The sequence below is a fragment of the Chaetodon auriga genome, chromosome 19, assembly GCF_051107435.1.
Source record: "Chaetodon auriga isolate fChaAug3 chromosome 19, fChaAug3.hap1, whole genome shotgun sequence".
NCBI classification, from domain to species: domain Eukaryota; kingdom Metazoa; phylum Chordata; class Actinopteri; order Chaetodontiformes; family Chaetodontidae; genus Chaetodon; species Chaetodon auriga.
Window position 1 is genome coordinate 6529545 of NC_135092.1, and position 21793 is coordinate 6551337.

The 21793-nt window shown below is 44.2% G+C and overlaps 1 protein-coding gene across 1 annotated transcript; it reads right to left on the reverse strand.

The window, feature by feature from the left end:
• Positions 1–13084: 13084 nt before the first annotated feature.
• On the reverse strand, positions 13085–20340 carry barhl1b (BarH-like homeobox 1b). Its single transcript, XM_076758527.1, has 3 exons — positions 18972–20340; positions 16034–16256; positions 13085–14865 (listed from the first exon to the last, which is right to left on the reverse strand). The coding sequence occupies exons 1-3, from the start codon at positions 19420–19422 to the stop codon at positions 14562–14564; spliced, it is 978 nt and encodes a 325-aa protein (XP_076614642.1). The 5' UTR covers positions 19423–20340; the 3' UTR covers positions 13085–14561.
• Between the last annotated feature and the right edge of the window lie 1453 nt (positions 20341–21793).

The window sequence follows — 21793 nt, forward strand, 5'->3', positions numbered from 1 at the left end:
TGTGCAACATATAGATGCACACAGTCTTACGCCGGGTCTGAAATCCAGTTTATTTTATTTTATTTTATTTTATTTTAATTTATTTTTGCACATTTAAGGTCCTAATACATTGATAGAAGTGTCAGAAAATGGCACATTATACATTTCAGCTCATCGTCTCGTGTGTTCCTCTGTAATTCGCCACTTCTGACAAACATTTCTTCCCCGTCCGTGTCGAGATGGCTATTACCGCTGATGGGTCTCTAGTGTTTGCTGTGATCTTTCTTACAGCGAGCTGCATTGATTTTGTGAAACCTCTGATAAATCTCAGACAGGAACTAGACAGGAGTGTTGTCACAGCAAAGCTTCCCTGGATCACGCAGTGATTTCTCCTGCAGTTCCACTGACCTGGGGAGGTTTATTTAGAGAAGCGGTGCAGAGTGGCACTGTAAGGTGTCGCCTGTTAGCGTTTGAATTACATCGACTGCGAAACATTTTCACTGCAGCCCCCTCTGAACATCGGCTGGAAGATGGGAGGGGGCTATTGATCAAGCCAATTAGGATCATCACTGATTTCTTGCATTGAGTTTTTAATTTTAAGTGCATATGCATGAGTCAAGAAAAAGCTGTATATAGTGTAAGTGGGCAAATGCAGGGTGGGTGGGGGGTAAATTAAGGTTTGTTTCCATCCTGCCAGAGGAATAGCTAATGTAACGTTAAGCTATCATTTAGTATGCTTTTGGAGAGCATCTGTCCATGTCCAGCTGTAAGCTTTTCAACCTGGAGACCAATCATCTCTTCATTAAAAGTGTGCTACTGTTCAAGTGTCTCTGCAGGCAGCCGGGAGCACGCAGGATTACACTATCGACTTGGAGAAAGGTCAACATTATTTGATTTTCTCAAAGGTTGCTATTTATACGTATTTATTGACTGCCGTTTTCTCATTAACATACTTAAGCGCGAGAATGGCACATATATTCAGATTCTGTCTTTGTCCTCCTGTTTGAGAGTCTGCAGAAGTGTGCGCATTCTAATTTCTCATTTACAATGCATTAAATTCAGATGAGAGGAGGATTGTTCGGGACAAAGCTGATCATGCTGTGCGAGATGAATCAGAAATTGAACCAAAGTGTTTCATTAAGAGCTGTTGGCTGGCTGCTAAGACAACAGGGGGGGTGTAATCCCCCCACCCCACCACCACCACCACCACCACCACCACCCTCCCTCCTTCCCTCACTTTTAATTTTTTTTTTTGGTTTTCTCTTTTCATCCTCTTTCATCCTCTGCTCACAGCCTCTACAGGTGCTGTTCAGCCCCTCGCCTCCGAGGTCCCTTCCTCGTTCGTCCTCACTTCCTGCGTCCCTTCCCTTCCTCTTCTCCCTCTCTTTCTCCAAGGCCTGCGAGAGCACCTCCTCCTCGCAAACAGAGACATAACCAAATCCTCCCCCCTCCTGCCTGTGCACCGGGGTCATGCCGTCAAAATGACTCTTTTTATTACAGTTCATAAACAGCGACTCCCCCGGCGGCCCCGGGAAATTTCACATAAACTTTGATCAAACAGACGTTAGCCTCCCTGGTCCTCAACCACCTCTCTCCATGCGTGAAAATAGCTCCGCTCAATCACAGGCAGAGACAACACGCCGAAAACAGTGCAAATAGCAAGGCAGTCACTGATATATCAAGTCATTATTGACCAGAACACCAGGGGAATAGATCTCATATAAAAACAATAAGTTACTCTTTGCTTTTTTTTCCCCTCTCCTCTACCCTTCCCTCTTTTAGCGGAGGCGGAAATGTAAGACGATGCACTGGCAGTAAACTTTGTGGCTTAAAATTAATAGCTTGGAGGGGAGCTCAGGTGAGCAATCCAAAGTGATAAAAGCATCCAAAATAAAAACCAGCAGTTGATTTAACTGTGTGTACGTAGATGCTGGAAGCTGTGCAATAGGTTCTTCATGGCTTTCTCTGGCTCCCTCATCCTCTCCATCTGCTTTAGTAGAGCTGTCAGACCAGTTTTTCCTCAGCGTCGAGGCCTCGCAGTGCTCCCTTGTTGGTAATCGTGGTCGAGGCTCGCCATAATGGAGACGAGCAGCGGGAAAGCAACGCGACGTTTTGTTGTCGAGTTGGGTTTTCAGGGTGGAGCTGCCACAGCTTCTCTCGAATGCTGCTCAGAATCCGAAATAAAGGTCAAAGGTCGGTTCCTTTCAACCATTCTGAAAATAACGTCATTATTGAAGCCGCTTAGATGATAACTCAACAAATACTTACAGGACTCTTGCCTACTGACACTCTCTGGGATGTTTTTTGAGGGCAGGGGTGTTTTGGGGGGGGTCTTTAATCAACAGACCACCTACTTGTTACTCTTCCACCACCACCACCAAGTTGTATTTTTGCCCTTTCCTAAAATAGCAAGCTCCCTAATTTTGGAAGCTAAGCATCAGAAGCACAGAGTCTCCCCCCCGTGCTGCACATCCAGCCCGTCCTTCCAGTCAGACAGTGATGATAGTGTGTCAGTGTCTGTGTCAGTTTTCCAGGAGCCTCAGCAGAACATGATGCAGCTGAGCTATAGTTACTCCTCATGTATTGTCTGTGTGTGCGCGCCTCCTCACCACACTGCACCGGCTCCGCCTGGGTCCTCATATCAGCCGGTCTATCTTCCCCACCCCCCGCTGACTCCTCACCTTTCCCTCCACTGCATCTTATGACTCAACCTCCCCTTTCTTTAATACTCCGTTAGCTGCGCCAGTTACTTTATCTCTCCGAGCCATCCCCCTCTCCTCGCTCCTTTACCTCTCCCCCTGCCTCCCCTCGCTGCTGATCCGCTCCCAGGCCTAATTGAAGGGGACAGCAGCTCAGCAGGGTCACACACCAATGTGGCGTTCAAATGGAGAGCCTGGGCTCTGAGTGACGCATCTCTCCATCCTGATCAGCTTGCCATACACATATATATATATATATACACCCAGCCGCTGTTATTGTCTGAGCCTCTTTCCATTTCTGCCTCTTTCTCCTCCCGAGGGTCAGAATCCAAGCTGGAGCCAGAAGCAGTCTACAAATTGTCAGAGAGAAGCCCAGAAGAAGAAATGGAGGCTCAGTGCCTCTAGTTCATTATGACTGAGGATGTGAGTTAGGCAGCAGTATGTGTTGACATTGTCATAGTTATCACGGGAAAACATCTGTGTAGGGCCTGTCAGAGGTGCGTGTGTGTTGTGTGTGTGTGTGTGTGTGGGAGTGTGCTCAAAGCGAAGCAGGACATGTTTGTGTGCCTGCATGCATATACATACTGTAGATGCATGTGCTCTCTGCATATTTTTTTTTTTTTTCTGTTTTCATGTGTCCATGTGGAGGCTGATGGTTCCAGGTTTGGATGGCGGTGTCTTGGCACCCGCAGGTCTGCTGAGACCTGCCTCTGCGTAGGATCAAGGGGTGCAGGGGCTGCTGCTGCGCCCAGCCAGCCTGACTGCACACCAGCTGCAATCCCTAATGCCTCCGCCACATCCTTGGCAGGCTGCGCCCCTGCCCTTTTCCTCCCAGCTCTTCGTCTTGGCAAAACTGGAAGCTTCCTCTCATGAATTTGTTTTCTTCCTGCTTCCTCCTCTTCGCGCCTCAGGACATGTGACATACATGTGACATGCATTAATGCCATTTGATGGTGATGTTTGACCAGCGGGCACATGATTAGACATGATTTGCGCTCAGCCTTTAAATCTGCTAAAACCGCGTGTTTATGGGTAATTACACTGGAAGTAATTGCATTTTTATATATATATATATATATATATATATATGTATGTATAAGAACGACAAGCAAGATGGAGTTGCAGAGCATAAATCAAGCTGCAGTGCTGTGTAGAAAATGTTTGATGCGGTGGATTTTTATAGGGAGCCTGTTTATCTTTGTACTTGTGTCAATGTTTACAAATATGTTAGAATTATTTTGTATGGCTCATGGTGTTTGTCCTTTACTGTGTGTAAGAGGATGTTGATATTCTTAGGAAAAAGTGTTATGAGAGCAGTCAGGAAAAGTTGATTCCCATAAACAGGCTAACTTGAGACATCTGTTGTGAGAGGCACTTGAATCACTATTTACTGTTTTGCAAATTTCCACTGCACATCACAACCTGTGTTTTTCTTTTCTTTTCTTTTTTTTTTTTTTATTATTCTGCGGCAAGTGGGAGAATTTGTTGTGTTTTCTTGGGGTGTTATTATGGTTGAGTTTGGGGACTGTCAAAGGGACGCGGCGCCGCACAGTTAAACTGGGACTCTCAGTACCCATCAGGCCCCTGTGAGTCTCTGTGAAGACGACACCACAGAAGGCGCCTTCCAGAGAAAGCGTCACATCCAGTTAGCAGACATCCGGCGTGCTTAAGAGGTTAAACTGCTGCGCCTGGCACAGCCAATTGTATTGATAACCGTTTGAAGCTGGTTTTCTCTCCTACCTGGCATCACGCTTCACACGCCTTATTCGGCTTGCCACTCCAGACAAACTTCAAACCTGGGAGAGTGCATTTTCCTCCACTCAGGTGTATATAGGTGTGGGTGTCTGTGGGCGTCTGTGCTTGTGTGTGTGTGTGTGTGTGTGTGTGTGTGTGTCTGCAGAGCCAGGGGCCTTTGCTGTTGTTTGTTTGTGTTGCCTCCATTCTATAAACCAGGCCTCTGATCTCCCAGGCAACATGCCTCCAAATTCCTCTGCCGTTCCCGCTCCATGTAAATATATCGGTGTCAGTTTGTCTGATGATGAAATGAGCATTAGGATCCGGAGCAAGGCAGGGAAACCACACCGCTTCTTTTGCGATTAAAGCCATCCTCTCGGCAGTGTGAGATCTCCGGCTTCTGTGTGCTGGAGAATAAAGTTTCCGCGAGCAGAAAGGTGTCTTAGCACATCTGTGTTTCCTCTTGACTTCCCGGTCTATTCCTACTTTTGCTTTACCGCTCTCTGCTGTCTCTCCCTCTCACACTTCACCAGTCTTTCGTTATCGGCTTGTTAGCCCGAGGTCCTCGCCTTGGCCTGGAGTTATGGCTCTGTCGGGCAGCTGCTTGGCCAGCCCTGGGGGTCCTCAGAGGCAAATGGCATGTCAAGGAGTGGTCACCGAGGTAGATTGTCTTCCCCCGGTCAGCCTCACCGCCACCAGTCTCACTTGTCCAATTAGGGGCTTTTTGGCCCCCCTTTAAGTCCCCGACCCATCCACTCTTGACTGATTCTCCAACATCTCTGGGCCTAAGACGAACACACCTGACACCCTGCAAGAGCACAGGTACACATAAATATTGTGTGAGGGCAAACAAGCTCAAACACACACACGCACGCGCACACACACACACAGTAACAGTGTCTGTGCATGCCTGTGAGCATGAGTGAGTGGTTTATGGACATAGCTTATATTTATGTGCGTGTTTGCATAATAATTCTGTTAACTACCAACTTAACCCGAAAAGCATGTGGGTTATATCTCAGCAGTTAATTCGTCATTAGATTTGTTAGCAGTTTTGCTAATTGATTTGTCATTTAAGTGATTTCTCAAGCAGAAAAGCCAAACATTGACACGTTTCAGCTCCTCAGATTCTCTGCTTCTCTGTTTCATATCTATGTGATTGAAACAGACAAAACAAGCGAGTCAGACAAGCATTTTATATATAATTATATAATAATAGAATAATTAACAGATTACCTGTAATGAAATGAATCAGCCCTGGTTGGACCGTTGTTTAATTAGAGCTCACTCTGGTGCATCTTTCGGGATCTTCGGGGTAAAAGTTGCGTCTCGATCAGTATGCAGAGCCTGGTGCTGCGCAGGCTAATTAGTAACACCACAATAAGTTTAGATTTTTCACTGGCAATTATTTGCAGGTGACCAGACTCGATTATTGAGTTGTATGTCCGACCACAGAGCTCAGTGACAGATGCTCCAATCCACCTGATCTGCTGATTTAAATCCTAGCAGCTGTGAACTGATATAGAGACAGACATTGTTATAATTTGTTTATGCTAACACTGATGAGTTTCCTGTGTCAGTAGGGTAGAGCCTGGCACCGGCACACGACGGTGCTGCGAGTGATATATTAGCAGTCTAATGCCTATCCGTACTTTGATAATGACAATAATTCTGTGAAATGGTGTACATGTAAATCAAACCGAGGCTGTGTTGTTATTCCTGCCTGCCATCGCTGATTGAATCGATTGTCGTGCGCTCGCTTGTTCCCCTGGAGGCTACAAGCAACATCAATCATTTCCTTCCTGTCAGAAACCACAGTGTTGCTCCCTCGGCATTTCTGCAACTTTCCCATAATTTATCCAGCGCTGACACTTGAACGCTTGATATAACGAAACTGTAAAAAGAAAATCAACTGTTTATGTTTTAGGCGGTTTTTTGAGGAGTGAATTTGGCAGCTTGTGAAAACTACACATGTTGTTCAGTCCTATAACACAGAACTTGAGGAAATATCTTATTCCTTTAATACAGGTTTTGCTGCTTGTCTTTGTTTATATCATTGGAAACTGAACATCTTTTGGTTTATTATTATTATTATTAAGACGTCACTTGAGCTCTGTCTCCCCATCCATTCACATAAAAACAATTAACATATTATTTGTTAATGTCTGTATTTGTTTTACATGTGTGAGCAGCTTTGTTTAATGCCTGTCACATAGTTGCCACAACCTGTTAGAAATATGGATTCAGAGGAACATAGATGCAGTTATGTTTATTTCATATATTACTGTATCGTATCACCCAGCTTTACTTACGTGCAGATATCTCCATCTCGGTTACATAATCACAGTATTTGCATCTTTAATGGCTTTATGTTTGAAACCCTGCAGGTGCAGCTCTTGACCCAGATGATTACTGGCACATTAGTGCACTTTCCATGTTTCCTTGTTGCATTAATCCTCTTTCCAATCTCCACTCAAATCACTCCTTCGCTTTGTTACGCTCACATGCTCACTGACAAACAGCGATGACCCTGCTGGCCAAAGCAGGAACCTGTTAGCCTTTTTTTTTTTTTTCTCCCTACAAAGACCACCTGGCCCCCGAACACAGCCCCCTCCCCGTCCTCACCCCTACCAACACACAGAGAGCGAGGGAGGAAGGTCTAATTCAAAAATGCGTGGTCCTGCTCTGCTCTCTGCCCTCCACCAGGAGACAGAGTGTGAGAGAGCTGCCAGACATCACACGGAAGCACCGTTAAAAATACATGTATACCACTCCTCATCATTTATTGATGGTCTCTCCTCCCTTTATGTTTATGAGGGGAGAGGCCTCCCTGTGGCCCTGGTCAGTGACCCCCTGGGTCCACCGGGGTGTCCAAGAACCTGCCTGTTCCCTTTAATTTATCCCACTTTCAAATGAGACCAGATCATGGAGGCTCTTCCACATGTATAAGCTGTATGCAGGGATCACTTATAAATAGTAAATCACTGCTATGTTGTAAACTGTGTAGTTTCAAAAAAATATCAGATTTTTCAGGGTTTGGAGAATCAGCTTTATCATGAGAGCGTTGACCTCGGATGTATAATGGGATTAAAATGTTTTTTTAAATAGCCCAGGTGCTTGTTCTTTTCACCTGTTAAGGGCCAGGTGACCCTCAGCTTATAGAAATACAGAAATCCCAAAAATGTCAGTTAAGATTCCAATGATGAAATGCATCCCACTGATTAATGGATGCATTTATCATCCCTGTCAATCACCACGTCGCAGCCGACTCATATCTCTAATCAAATAGTCAGCGTCTTCACAGAGAAGGTTTATTTTTCAGTGTGTGTAGTCCTGCTCTTGTTTCACTCTTGCTGAATTTATCACGTTGTGTCGACTGTGGATGAATAACTTTGCATTTTCAAGCTGGGGAAAAAAAAAACAAAAAAAAAAACTAGTGGTTTGAGGTGGGTTTTTATGGCCGGCTTCGCCATTTCCTTGAATGTCTTTGTCTGGAAGTCATGTACAGATCAGTGTGAGATTTACTCATTGCTTGAGGTTGTCGTCTGGTCCCAGAGGCATTTCCAGGGCTGGTTGGCCGGTGGGGGTCAGGGCCTCGGGGTGTTTTTCTTCCTTTTTTTTCCCCGTGTTGTCTGGCTGAAGTGGCTGCTGGGAGCGCAGCGTGGCAGGCGGCGAAGCCTGTCGTAACACAACAAGGTATTGATTGAATAATCTCTGTGTCATCTGATAGTAATGTGGTTTACACCGACCCCCTGCTGCAAGCTACACAGCCTTCATCACTCCCTGGGACAAACGGATACAAGTCCTATGGAGAAGAAATCAACAATTTGTTTGTTAATGAATGAGTTGTTGTGCTTTTTTATATTCTTAGCTTCTCAGTGTCTTTTTATAGCACTTTAAAATGCATACATTTCCTATAATTCCCACTGGGATTATATCTGCTGCATATACCACATAATACTCCCCTTCACTGATACTCGATACTTGGTTTGGGATTCGTTTTGCCAATTTTATTTAGGAAAAGTCCCATCTGTTGAGACAAAAATAAATGGTTTATATTGTTAAAAAGACTCACTATCAAATTTACAGTACAGTATCGATTTCACTCCTGGAAATTTATTAGGTAGCTACCAAAAAACGCTGCATTCAAGTCCCAGCTCAAACTGTGTTAATGAGCCGCCAAGTGGGAAAAACTGCATGTCAGCCTCCTTGTTGCAATTCCGAGTTGGAGATATTGAGGATTTGTGACAGCTACAGTGTTTCTCAGTTGGCAAAAAGAACTGCGGAAGTGTCAACAAAATGGGTGTAAGCCGCCATCACTGGCAGTTGCACCTAGACCCAAATAAAATCCAGCATTAACTCTAATGCATTTAATTCAGATCATTTAAAAGCAGCTAGCCGAGAGCTACACTGTTGGTTTGCTGCTGGTTTTTATTAACCAGCACTACAAATACAGTAACGCTATAAAAATCATCATATTCAGTGACTTTTTAGCTACGACAAGGGTAGCAGTTGGGGTAACCATCTTGGGCTAATGTGTTCGCTTTGTCCACCTACATTGCCTGAATGCTGCACTTATTAGCCTGCCAGTCAGTGAGCCTACTTATGTTAGCATTGATAGTAGCGAGCTAGGCTACGCCAGCTGAATGAACATGAGAATTGAGCCAGACGTGGCCGACAGTTCTGAAACAAAGTGCAATTTTTGCTTTGACAAACTTGACCTAAGACAGTTTTATTGTTTCTAGGAAACTTTTCTTAAAGCTGGGAGTTCGGCCGCCTGTTAATTTTACCATGGTACAGAAGTTTTTCGGGCGGTTTTAGTGGGACATCTGGAGGCTGTCACATATGCTAATTTCAGTGGGCTGAAATATTCAGCCTCCTCTGCAGTCCAGTGGAAATGAAAGAATGAGAGGTTTGGAGTGCAGGCCATGTGTGTGGTTGCGAAGCAGCAGCCCCACCTCTTCCTTCCCGGCGTCTGGCCCCCTTCTCCCGCTCTCCTCTCCTGTCTTCCTCCCTAACCCTCCTTCTGATCCGAGAGGAAAGCTTTCATTATTTGCTGAGATTGGGATGTCAATCCCCGCGCCCCTGACCCAAGTTTGTAGTTCTCCCCCGTCATATTGGGGAAATGATTAGTGGGGTTATCTCCCCTCCACGAGGCTTTCATTCCTCCTCGCGGCCCCCCGTACCTCCAGGCAAGGAGCGGATCTCTAACCGGGAGGCTGCAGCTCTCCTCTCACTCATCCACACTCTCCCTCTTCACACCAGCTGATACTTCATCATGTAGCCTACTTTATCTCTCTAAATGTCTCTGTGCATTGCTGAGGCAGACTCATTTTAACACCAAGCTCTCTCCTCTCTTTTTCTCTTCCTTATTTCCATCTATAGGCTATTAAGTAATAGAAATGTTGGTTAGGTGAATGAAACTGACTTATAATTTTCCATTTGAATATGAAAGAGAAGTCAAATATATTTGGGAAAGTGATGACTTTGCCAGGGTCGTACCTTCAATTTGTCCTACTTTTCCCTGGCTGCTGCAGAGACTCTAAATACAGCAAACATAAAATGAACACCAGTGCACCCACCTGCAGCCTTTACTTACATTTTTTTTTAATCACATAGACTGAAGCATGTTTAAAAAAGGTTTCCAAAAGAAATGCACAGGCTTCATAGTTCGTCTCTTTCTACTTAAAAACATTTTAATCATTTTCCATGTTTCATTATTTAAACGGATTGTACTGTGAACAGAAAAAAACAGGCCTTTGTGTATGGATGTGGAAGGGGAAAAAATCTTTAACTTTCTGTTTTTTGAGAAGCAAAGTCAAACACTTTGTTTGGAGTATTACACAAGAGGGTACGTGTGTAATAAAGTGGCTTTACTCTGTTTTGAAACTCTTCTGTGTACTATGATGGCTTCAAAGGTTATTCCAAAATGCCCTACATGTAGTAGGCTATAGGATATAGAGGCTTTGGGCATGTGGGATTAAATTCGTGTAATTTCTTCTCTAACAGCAGATATAATCGCTCATATAAAGGCACATTTCGCTGATGCGCACGAAACTGTAAAATTAGTTCTTTTCGTTTACGGCTATTGTTGGGTAAAATAGGCCATGCGTTTCTTGAACATTTTAATTGATCTATTTTTCATCTTCCCCCGTGGATTTTTTCAACAAAACGCTGGCAGTGTGTTGGAACCATCTTAATGCAAGCTGCAGATTTGCCTCATTGGTCCACTGAAAGGAATGAAAGGAAATCTAAAAGCACAATGCAAATTACGCTTTGATTCACTCTTAATTTCATCAAAAGGTTGTTTTTTTTTGTTTAGTTCTTTCTCTTGAATTATTATGATTAGGAGTCCATGGGATTAAGCAGAGTCACTGATCCTCTGGGTCTAAGCCTTTTTTTTTTTTTTTTTGTGTCTGTCGGGAGCTCAACGAGACTCCATCCGCACTTCATTAACCCTGAGCCGGGGACAATCCACGGTAAGAGCCGGGGGATTTACCACCAGCCTTTCACATGCAAAGAAAAGGGGGGAAAAAATCTTCGAGTCATCCAACAAGACACACGGGGGCTTTTCCTTATATAATCAGCTGTTCACTTTGCAAGAATAACCCCCTTTTCATAAAAAGGCTCGTCGTTATCTGAATCGGTCACGGATCCCGATGATGGGACTATAATGATCTTTTGGCAAGCTGGGAGGTGTTTGATTTGCTCCCTTCCCCTTTTCCCCTCTTCACTTTCCCCGTCGTCCAAACTCGCCTCGGCCCACTGTATTTTTAATGCAATTTTACGCATCATAAACGCGCCAGTTATCAGGCCGTCAGTCTGATATTTCACGGCGTGGTCAGCCACTAAGTGGAGGCCCCAGATAACAGGTGCCATGCGTGGATGACAGCAGGGGGAGCTGGCTATCAAACCCATTATCGACTTTCAATTAAAACCTATTAAAGTCTTTTGTCTAATCGTTAACATCCTACACGCCAAGTCTTGTCCGTCAGCCTGAACTCCTTTAACCCCCAACGCGCCACGGCCGGATAACTTGGGTCCTCACAGACTTGGAGGATGGGGGAGAGTGAGGTTGGTGCTTGGGTGGCTGGGTGAAATTTGTATGGAGGAGGGGAGGGGTGGTGGTTGGTGGAGCCGCTGACCAGCTGTCCCCACGCTGATCCCCGGTCTGCAGTCAGCTCCAGCCCGGTCACCAGCTGTTGGAGCCGTTTGGCAGAGGAGCGCACATCCAGCACCCTCAAAGAAAAGAAGGATGGAAACAATCAATTTCCAAATGGGATCATTTAGGGCACTTAAACAATTGCGCACATAACATTAATATTTCATCTCCTGCATTGTTTATGGAAAACGAGTTGGAGTTGCTGCTGCTAATTTAGGAAAGTGGGGACGGTGAAATGGGGAGGGGGGCGGACAGGACAGGCGAGGACAGGGGCTCCATTTTGGACAGAACGCCCTTCTGCTTTGTTGGCCCTTCTCTAAAGACATTAGCTGGAATTGATCTTTGATTGCACTTTTGAGCGTTTGTGTTTGGGGGGGGGGGGGCTCGTGCGTGTGCTACGTGTGCGCGCCTGCTGTTTGCTATCATTTTCCAATCATGGACCTTGTAATCAAAACTGTGCTCATGCATTTACACCCTGAAAAAAAACTGGTACGTAGCTTAAGTAAAGGCCAATATTTTAGTGTCGTTAACAGTGTAACATTTGTCCAAGTTGAACTTAAAAAGTTCAATCTTTCTGCAAATCTCCGCTCTTCTTTTGAAAAGGTGAAGAAAACGGAAGTACTTGCTCCACTGGTGGCACCCTTATTAACTTTTTTTCCCCCCCTCACGCCCTCTTCTCAACATTAAAACAAATTAAATCAACGAGACTAAACCAAACAGAGGAGGTTTGACAGACATGCTCAAATTCACTCAAACACGTTTTTCCTCTAATAGAAAAAGCCTGCGGTCCTTCAAATTGTGTTGATTTTCGAGCTGCTTCCAGAAAAGTAGAGACGTTTAATTACAGCTCCAGCGCCCGTCTCCTCAACCTTTGAGCGTTGACACTGACATTTGTTCTGATCCCTTTAGAATAAAAATATGTTTTTAACAGTGGCCAGTTCAGGCCTCTACACATCCCGCTTTAACTGTAGTTTTCTTTGTTTGGTGTGAAAACTCCATGTTATCCCTTTTGGCACCAAACCACAGTGTGAAAATAACATATTTTCCACACTTAATACACCAAATGTTTTTGCTTTTTGAGTCGAAATTATATCAAAAAAAGACGTTTTTATTTTTATTTATTTTTTTTTTATCTGCAAAATTCCTCATGGGAAGATTATCCTGAAACGATTTGCTTCCAGACTAAACATAATGTGCACAATGGATGGACAAAATAACAGGAACACCTAATAATGTAATGCAATAAAACACGGACACAGATTGCAGCTTGAAACGCAGCCGTGAGCATCAACAGGGGTGCAGTCTCAATAAAAATGAGGCATTTTAAGCGTCATATTTGCTGCAGAGGTACCGGTTGCATTAGACTGTGGGGTGTTGCTGCTGTTCTGTCCACCTGCTGGAGGTTTTAGGTGGAGAAATCCATTGGAAAGACCAGCCTGAGTCCACGTGTTGATTCCATCCGTCAGCCCCGCGGCGTCTCCGTCTCACACATACTCAAGCAGCCACGTGATTAAATGAAAGACTTTTATTTCCACATTTATAAAAGTAATTCTCTTTTACATCAAATCCCCCCTTTTTCTGTCCAACTTTTTGCTGTGAATTTCACACAAAAAAAATGAACTTCACGAAATGAGGAGAGAGTTTGGGGGAAGCTAGAGGAACGAAAAAAAAAAAAATTATCCTCAAAATAAGAAATTAAAAAAGAAAACGATCCAGGAAATATACGAGAACCACTCCACAAGTTTGATATCTGCAATATACATTTTCACCAAAGGAGAGTAGGCTATAACAATTAAGGGTTATCACGGCTTCATATGAAGTAACATAAGTAATGCACAACGTCTGTTCAAATACATCTATAGCAAATCAACGGGCAGTTACACCTGGACGTGGACCCGAGTCCGATCGGTCTGTTTAGAAAAGGAAAAATCAAAACATTACTGAGGTGGTTGCGTCCCCCGTTTCCCCCTCTGCAGGGATAAAACTCCTTTTTTTTTTATAAATTACTTGACATTTTTCTCCGCTAAAACTTCGACTAAGAACAAGAAAAAGACTTTATATAGATTTCTGTCTTTCCGTAGCTCTCGTGCTTGCGCCTGCACGTGGGTCCAGGCAGTCCTTCGTCAGACAAATAGCTTTTTCTTCTTCTTCTTCTTCTTTCTTTTTTCTTTTTTCTTTTTTTTTAATTCATTCAGACTCGTTCGCCTGTATCGTTTCTGATGGCTAATCTAGCCTATTAGGTTAAACTGGATCACCGTGGTCTGGAAAAAGACGCACGAATAGATCAAACAAACCAGCAACAAACCAAAAAAAAAAAGTTTCTTTAAAATCAGTCTCTTTCGAATAAAATGCAAAATATTCTTATTTACAGGTTTATGACTGCTGATCAGCTCGTTGTTCACGTGAAAAGAAAAATCAAAGACAGATTTAGAAAGAAAAGAAATACTGATTCTTCCTCTGGATCCTCTGACTGCATCGTATTCAAATTATGGTTTGTTCCTGTCATGAACGTCCACATAATAATGATTATAATAATATTGCCAATAGGAGTGTAATTGGCATTGAACTGCAGGTCAGAGTGCCCCAACAATTGTATTTGTCGTAGGAAAAACACTGAAAATACTGAAACTTGGATCAAATAAATACATAACTTAGATTCACATTGAAAAATAAATAAATTATAAATAATGCTCATGTCTCCCAACCCCCCCAAAAAAACAACAACCAAAAAATAATAATAATTCTAATAATCTTTCCACACAGACAGTCTGAGTCAGCTCCACAGTTCAGCCTCAGTCGGTCATTTCACACCTTAAAGGCCTTGGACAGTTTTTTTTTTTTTTTCCCTTTCTTTCTGTCTTGTTTCTTTTTCTCGTGTTCGTCACATTTTTATCTTTGTTTCGTTTCTTCTAATGAGTCCAAAGCTGCCAAGTGTCGGCGTACAAAACAAAACAAAACAAACAGAACAAAACTCTGCAGGTGCCGGCTCACCGCTGCTGAGCCGGCCGAGGAAGCACGCCGGACATGGGGGGCAGAGGAGGCGGCGGAGGGGGCGGCTCGCTGCCCCCCTGCAGCCCGTGCAGCAGGATCCGCGGGACCAGGGGTCTCTGCAGGGCCGGCGGAGGCGCTGAGGGGCCTCTGTAGAGATAGAGGGCCGCTCCGGGGTCCAGGTTGGACACCAGGCTCTGCGGGTAGAAGTACGGGGACGGGAACATCCTCTGCAGGGCGGAGTAGTTTCCGGCTTCCGCCAGCAGCTCCAGTCCCACCGCTGTCTGCCTCTTCCACTTTGTCCTGGATGAAAAAAAAAGAAGAAGCTGTTTTAGCCTTTTACACATGTTCTGAATCCGACACACAACATGTCCCTCCTGTTTACCAGGGGCCCAATTAGAAGTCGTTTTTGTTTTGTTTTTCTTTTTAAATCACCCAAACCTCCAACCTGCCACTTGTATTCACACCCAAGGATGTCTGTTCGATTGCCCGTGTGCACTCCATGCAGGTGAATAATTCATAATAAAGATAATTGAGTAGATATAGTGGTTTGTTTGAATTATTGATATGCACACATGCAACGATGCATTATTCATACTCCAAAGTGTTGTTTTTATATTTATTTATGTCATTTAGCTGCTCGAGAGTCCAAACTGGAGACAAATAAATGCTAAAGTGAATTCAACCGAAACGTGCAGAAAACGTGTTCTTCCATTGAGGAGGACGGTTTCTCCTACAGGTGCATGGACTTTCATTTATGCACAGGAAGTTTGACGCGTCGGTTTTCAAACTATTCGCAGGCTCATTGTGTGACACTAAACGCATACGAGCCTCAAAAGTCAAAGATGTTGAAAGCTGAAGAAATAATGTCCATAATTGAATCTTTTTTTTTTCTCTTAATGGACATAAAAAAAAATCGAGGTTTGAAAAAGGTTGAAAAAAAATAACCATAATAAAGGAAATACAAATTACACCATGATAGTTAATAGAGACATCAGATCAATAAACCAGCTGTCAATCAATAATTTGTCCTGGTAAATTTACTGGATGTCTGTCTTAAATAGAAGATAAAGGTTTGATTTAAAGAAAATAAACCAGAAACTATTTTGATTGTCAGTTGGTAAAAGTTAAAATCCTAAAATGTCCCTGCTTCCTCTGTAACATGTGACAGTTAACAGTTGGACCAGGTCGGACAACATTTTCTCCGCTGCTTTCTTACATTTTATGGACCAAGTGACTAATCGATTAATCGAGAAGAAACCCATCAGTCCTTCTAATAATGCTTAGTTGGCCTCGTGGCCGTGGCTCAGTTGACGTGAACTCATGTCACCTTTAGGGTGATGCTGAAAGGAAAACATGGCGTCCCTGTGTCCATCTAGTCATGAGCCAGCCGTGAGAAAGCAGATTATCCCTCCTCCTCCTCCTCATGCCCCCCCTCCTCTCTCTTAAGTAGCGCCAGCAGCGTCTTTACCTCCGGTTCTGGTACCAGGTCTTGACCTGTGTGTCGGTGAGGTTGAGGGAGGCCGCCAGCTCCATGCGGTCCTGGACGCTCAGGTACTTCTGCCGCTCGAAGCTGCGCTCCAGCTGGGCCAGCTGGTGGTCCGTGAAGGCCGTCCGGGCCTTCCTGGGCTTCTTCAGCCGGACCTGAGGGCTGTCTCTACTGCTGGAGATCTCCCTGTCCCCCTCCTCTTTCACTGGCGGACGGACACAGCGTCGACAAGAAGAAGAAGAAGAAGAAGAAGAGGAGGCAAAAACAGAGCAGAGGACGGTGAAAATATGGCACAGGCCTGCATCCATCTTTGAGTGGACGCGCAACCTCGATACACGGAGCCGTCAATAAATCTGTGCAGCAGCATCACATAAGGCAGGCAAATAAACAAATGAAATTTAAAAAATAAAGAAAAGAAAGAAATTAAAATTGTTGGTGGCGCTGTAGCTATTAATGGTGTGAAGCTGGTTCCTGTAATCAAGGATTTCATTCAGGAGAAAACAAAGTGTAGGTGGATGAAAGCAAAACACAATTCTAACATTCATACATACACTGCAATGTATGATTCTGTGTATGTGTGTGTGTGTGTGTGTGTGTGTACACACACATATATGCGTGTGTGTATTATATAATTGGTTGATTGATTAGAGTTGATAGAATAATAACAATAATAGCAATAATAATAATAATCATTTAGAAAATCTTGCTCCCCTCGCAAACAGACGTGATGGAGACTCAAACCTTCAGCACTTAATTTGTTTCTAAACGTCACTTCATTAAGTTTTACGTCAGTGTGAGAAAAAAAAAAATGTTAGAAACCACTGAAAATAAAACCGCGGATTGAATTTTGTATTATTTCTAAATCACCAAGTGCACCAAAGTCGTGCTATTTTCTATTTTTTAAAGTGCCAAAAAACGCTTCAAGCATTTATTGTCAAAATGTTTAAAAGCGTCTGATTTTGTGCAGCATGTTGGGTTTTTCTCACTATGTTCTGCATTTGACAAGAGTTGACGGTGTGGAGCGTTGAGTGTGAAATCACGGCGCAGGAAACAGTGCCTATAGGCTATATGGAGCTATTTGATTTGGTCTTAAATTGTTATGAAAAGCTCTTCCAATATTCACACTTCCAATCTGATATTTCTCCCGTCAGTAGACCCGCAGTCTTTGTTCTTTTTCCGCGTGGTGTCATGTCAGGGCGAGCATTGATATACACTCCTTATAGTCAATTCTCTGAAAAAAAGAAAGGAAAGAAAAAAGGGGGGAGAAGCGAGCGAGGCGAGAGATCTTGGTAGTTGAATAGTTGAGTCGTCTCAAGAAGCACAATAATCCGCCTAATTGAGCCACAAGGGAAGGACGAGCCTTTCAACCGCGACCGGAGAAACTTCACAGGACCGTGGAAATGAGTGGAAATCAAGAGCCGGGCGGCCTTGCGCGGTTACAAATCTGATTAGCGCCGGGGACAAATTGCATCAAATCCCTGAAATATTATAGGAGGCGGATTCGTGGAAATCAAAGCTACCGTACAGGCGCGCTGTGGGCCCCGCGGCTCCTTCAATCAATCAGCGCGTCGATGAGCATCTCCATCCACACTGTGACACGTGCGCGTGCGTGGGTGCGCGCACACACGCCGAATTGGTTGAGCAAATTGATGACGTGACGCCGTATCAATAGCTTTAGGAGGAAAAGTGAATTTGGGAGAAAACCAGTGTGAGGCCAGAGATGAATAAAATAAAAACTACTCCTTTAATAATAATAATAATAATAATAATAATAATAATAATAATAATAATAATAATAATACTTGTCTGATGTATTAAATGTTGGGTCTGTATTTTCCTTCGCCTCCAGCGGCCGTCGCCTTTCCAGGCACTGCTTCATTAAACTGTCAATGGAGGTGACATGTCTGTTATGGCTGACATGATTGGAAACAGAGAGGCCCTTGATGGCATTTATCTGGAGGCGACCCTGTCATCTCTCCCGTTCCTGCCTCCCTGACATCAACAGATGCTTTCCGGATATTCTGCTAATATGAAGCCTGAAACGCGCCGCGCATGCACGCGACCAGCCGTCGATTTTTAAATGCACAAACTTAATGAAAATGAAGTGATTGGGCCGTCAACGCGCACGGATGGATCTCATGTTTCCAGCACCGTGATGCAGCGGAGGATCGGGTCGATTTGTCCTTACTGATGGCTTCCGGTGGCCTGCTACTAATGACATGTAGTGTCAGTTTATGGATAAAGATCACTACATGCTACAGCTGCTTATTTTCCCCCTAAATTATTGAAAATGTCCAGGTCCAAAATATTACAAAATAAAACTATCTACTTTATTATTATTATTATTATTATTATTATTATTATTATTATTATTATTATATGTCTGAAAAGGCCTTTAAAAAGAACCTGTTTTAATCAGTTTTACATCTTTAGGTTTCTAAATGTTTCAGCACAGCAGAACGCTTCAGTAATATTTTGAAAAGCAGTTTAGCTTTCATTGAAATTTAATTTGTTGTTCCTACTTTATGCTCTACTCTGTTTTTCCAGATTGCAACACACATTTTGTACCAAGCCCTCTCTGTGACCCTTTCCATTTTATTTCATTGTTTTATTTCATTATTTTTATTGGGGTTTGTCCGAATTAAAAATCAGTTTTGAAGACAGAAAAATAGGTCAGACAAGCTGCAGCTGAACAACATGCAAAAACATGGGCTTGTAGAGAAAGAAAAAGGAAGAACGAGCTACTTCAGATACAACTAATCACATTTAAAAAACAAAAAAAAAAAAAAAAAAGAGGAGATATTTTTCTACAGGAGCCAGAAGCAGAAAGCAGAAGGCCAAATCACTTTCACCACCTCTCATCTGCAGAGCAGAGCAGCGCCTTCACTGCGTCTGCAGACCCGCACTTTTCTCCCCTTACCTTTATATTCACTGTCTGACGACGAGTTGCTGTGGATTTTCTCCATAAAGTCGTCCGCTATCTTCGAGGCCAGCCTCCCCGCCTCCTGAGTCGGCTGTCCATTGCTGGAGTAGGGCGCGCAGGCGGCCAGAGGCTTACAGTCCGCGAGTATGTCTCTGATGAGGAACGACGAGGTCACGGTCCTCTGCTGCGACCCCGCCGATATCTGTGCGTGCTGGAGGTGCGGCGGCAGGCCGACGCCGTGACCTTGCCTCTGGGCCACCTCCTCCACGCACTCCCTCCTCGGCGACGGAGGCGACGAGCAGCCGCTCTCCACGTCTGATCTCGGGCTGAACTCCAGAGGCGAGCGGCACTCCCCCGCCAGGCTGTCCCCTTTGGACACCGGACTTCCAGGCCTGTGGGACAGCAGCGAGTCGATGCCAAAACTGGACCCGTTGGCGGACGCCTCCATTGTCTTGATCGAGGCCTCCTCAAACTAACATTTGGTATTCAGGACAAGTTTTATTTTAGGGAGGGAGGGGGGGATGTTAAAGTCTCAGTTGATCCAGTAGAAGAGAAAGAACCCCCCTCCCCGCACCAACAAGAATGTTTTCGGGTTCGCTACAAATAAAAATTATTCATCCGCTCGTTCCAGCTCTCCAACTGGTTCTTGAAAGAGTAAATACCTCCTGGCTAAGTTGCGTTACAGCAATCGTCCATGCATCCGTTTTTCTTGCTTTTTGTCAAGTCTAGAGGAGTCCTCCTGAAATCGATGCAGCCGCTCTGAAGGGAGACTCACAATCGATCCTCTTCGCTTCCTTTCGGGGCAACTCCTTCTGTTCTGAGTTCAGAAGCCTCAACACGAACCAGTTACTACTGAAATGATCTCACCTGCAGAACACGAACAGACGCAAAAATCAGGACTATTCGTGGAAAATGTGAGAGCAGCAGCCGCAGCAGCAGCAGCAGCAGCAGCAGCGCACCGGTGTCTTCGGGGAAAAATGCGTTTCAGCACCATGGACAGGTCCAAGCCCGTCAGACCTGAGAGAGGACCGGAGGAGGACGCCGAGGACAGCTCGTCATGTGGCCACACAGGCGACACATGAGAACTGTTGGCATTCTTTAAGTAGAAAAACAAAACTTAACAAAAAGAAAAAAAAGGAAAAAAAAACCCCACACGAAGCAGAGAGCGAGAGAGAGGGATATGAGTCCGAGAGCCGCAGCAGCGAAAGAAAGCAGCGAAAGGGGGAAGAAGCGGAAGACGCGGGACGATGCGATGTGCGCGGCACAAGCTAAAAAAGGAGAGGTAAACTGGGTTAAATAGTCACAACTGGCAAGTAAAAGGACGAGATGTGATGGGGGTGGGAGGGAATCCCAAAAAATTGAACTTGAGGAAAAGTCAGGAGCTAGGTTTTAAGAGCGCCTCGTCCACGTGAGTCCCCTGTGACAAGCCTTCATTGGCTGAGGGGAGCTGGAAGTGGACCTCCCTACACGCCCACTCGCTCTGCCTCCCTCCCTCCCTCCCTCCCTCCCCGCGTCTCCCATCCTCTCCTCTCCTCCCTGGCTCATCCTCACTTTGATAAAAGAGACACTGAATTCATCAGGAGACTCAGATCCAACTGTTTACAGGCAATTTTCACACTGTTTGCTTTCATTACATCATTGATGAGGCTTATAATGGGGTTATTATGTGGAGCGGCTCGGTGTTTTTCTTCTCGACTCCCCGTCTTTCACTGGATTTGTTTCCCACCTCCACAGCTCCTCTTTTCTTTCTTTCTTTCCCCCCCTCCAGATTTTGAACATGTGACTTTTTATTGTCATCGGTTTTATTTATTTTTAGTTGCCGTTGTCTCTTTATCAGATTATCCGATTTAAAATCGTTTATGATCACATGTTTCGATATTTTAGTGACGAGCCTGCCAAAACTAGAAATTATTATTATTATTATTATTATTATTATTATTATTATTATTATTATTATTATTATTATTATATCCTAGTAATTTTATCGTTCAAAATAATTTTAATTTGCTGTAGTTCTCTATTAAACTCTGGAATTTGATTTTTAGGTGTTCAACATTTTGCCTTCAGTTAAAAACGTCAGCTTTAAAATCCCAAACCAATCTTTGCTGATATACAATGGCCACTTTGACAAGATATAATTATTTTAAGTTGCCTTTGAAATAAGAACGTTTTAGGGTAAAACATAGAATAAAACTTAAGAAAGGTTTTCTTTTAGAGCACGAGCTGGACATTCGTCGTTGACCAGTCGTCATTAAGAGCATAATAACTATCTAACAGTCCCTGGTAATTGTATACAATAGTCCGAGCAGCGTGACGCCAAACTTCAAGGCGCGTGAAGCGCCATTGTGCGCACTTTTCACCTTAACACGCGTGAAATACCATTGTGTGCACTTTTAGCTCCATCCTGCACAACAGTTTGCCCCGCGCGGCGGCCCCGACAGCCCCTAATAATCTAACTAACCCCCTTCTCATCATCATCATCGCCCCCCCACTCCCAGTCCTCCTCCTCCTCCACCCCATGTGACCACCAGATTGGAGGCGCGCGTCGGTCTCAGACACCGGCAGGTTAGTGAATCCGCTCCTCGCTCCCATGGGGTCCCATCACGGCTGCAAGCTGTCACATACGAGGCGGGGACAACACAGATATAAGGCAACACACACCCACTCTGACTTAGCTGTTTCTTTCTCCTCTGCTGGTGCATGAAAAGGAGCAGTGGTTTGATGCTTTCTCTCCCAGTTTTTTTTTTTTTTTTTTTTTTTGTCTTCTTGTCTTTATTCTTACTGGGCTGCGTGTCCACTGGCTCCAGTAATGTTGTGCT

Bases quoted from the DNA above. Each gene is read 5' to 3' on its own strand.
- barhl1b (XM_076758527.1), bottom strand. From the start codon at position 19,422: ATGGAGGCGTCCGCCAACGGGTCCAGTTTTGGCATCGACTCGCTGCTG. The intron at 16,257-18,971 runs GTAAGGGGAGAA...TCCGTCCGCCAG, and splicing joins GTCAGACAGTGAATATAAAG to TGAAAGAGGAGGGGGACAGG. The intron at 14,866-16,033 runs GTAAAGACGCTG...TTTTTCATCCAG, and splicing joins ACCTGGTACCAGAACCGGAG to GACAAAGTGGAAGAGGCAGA.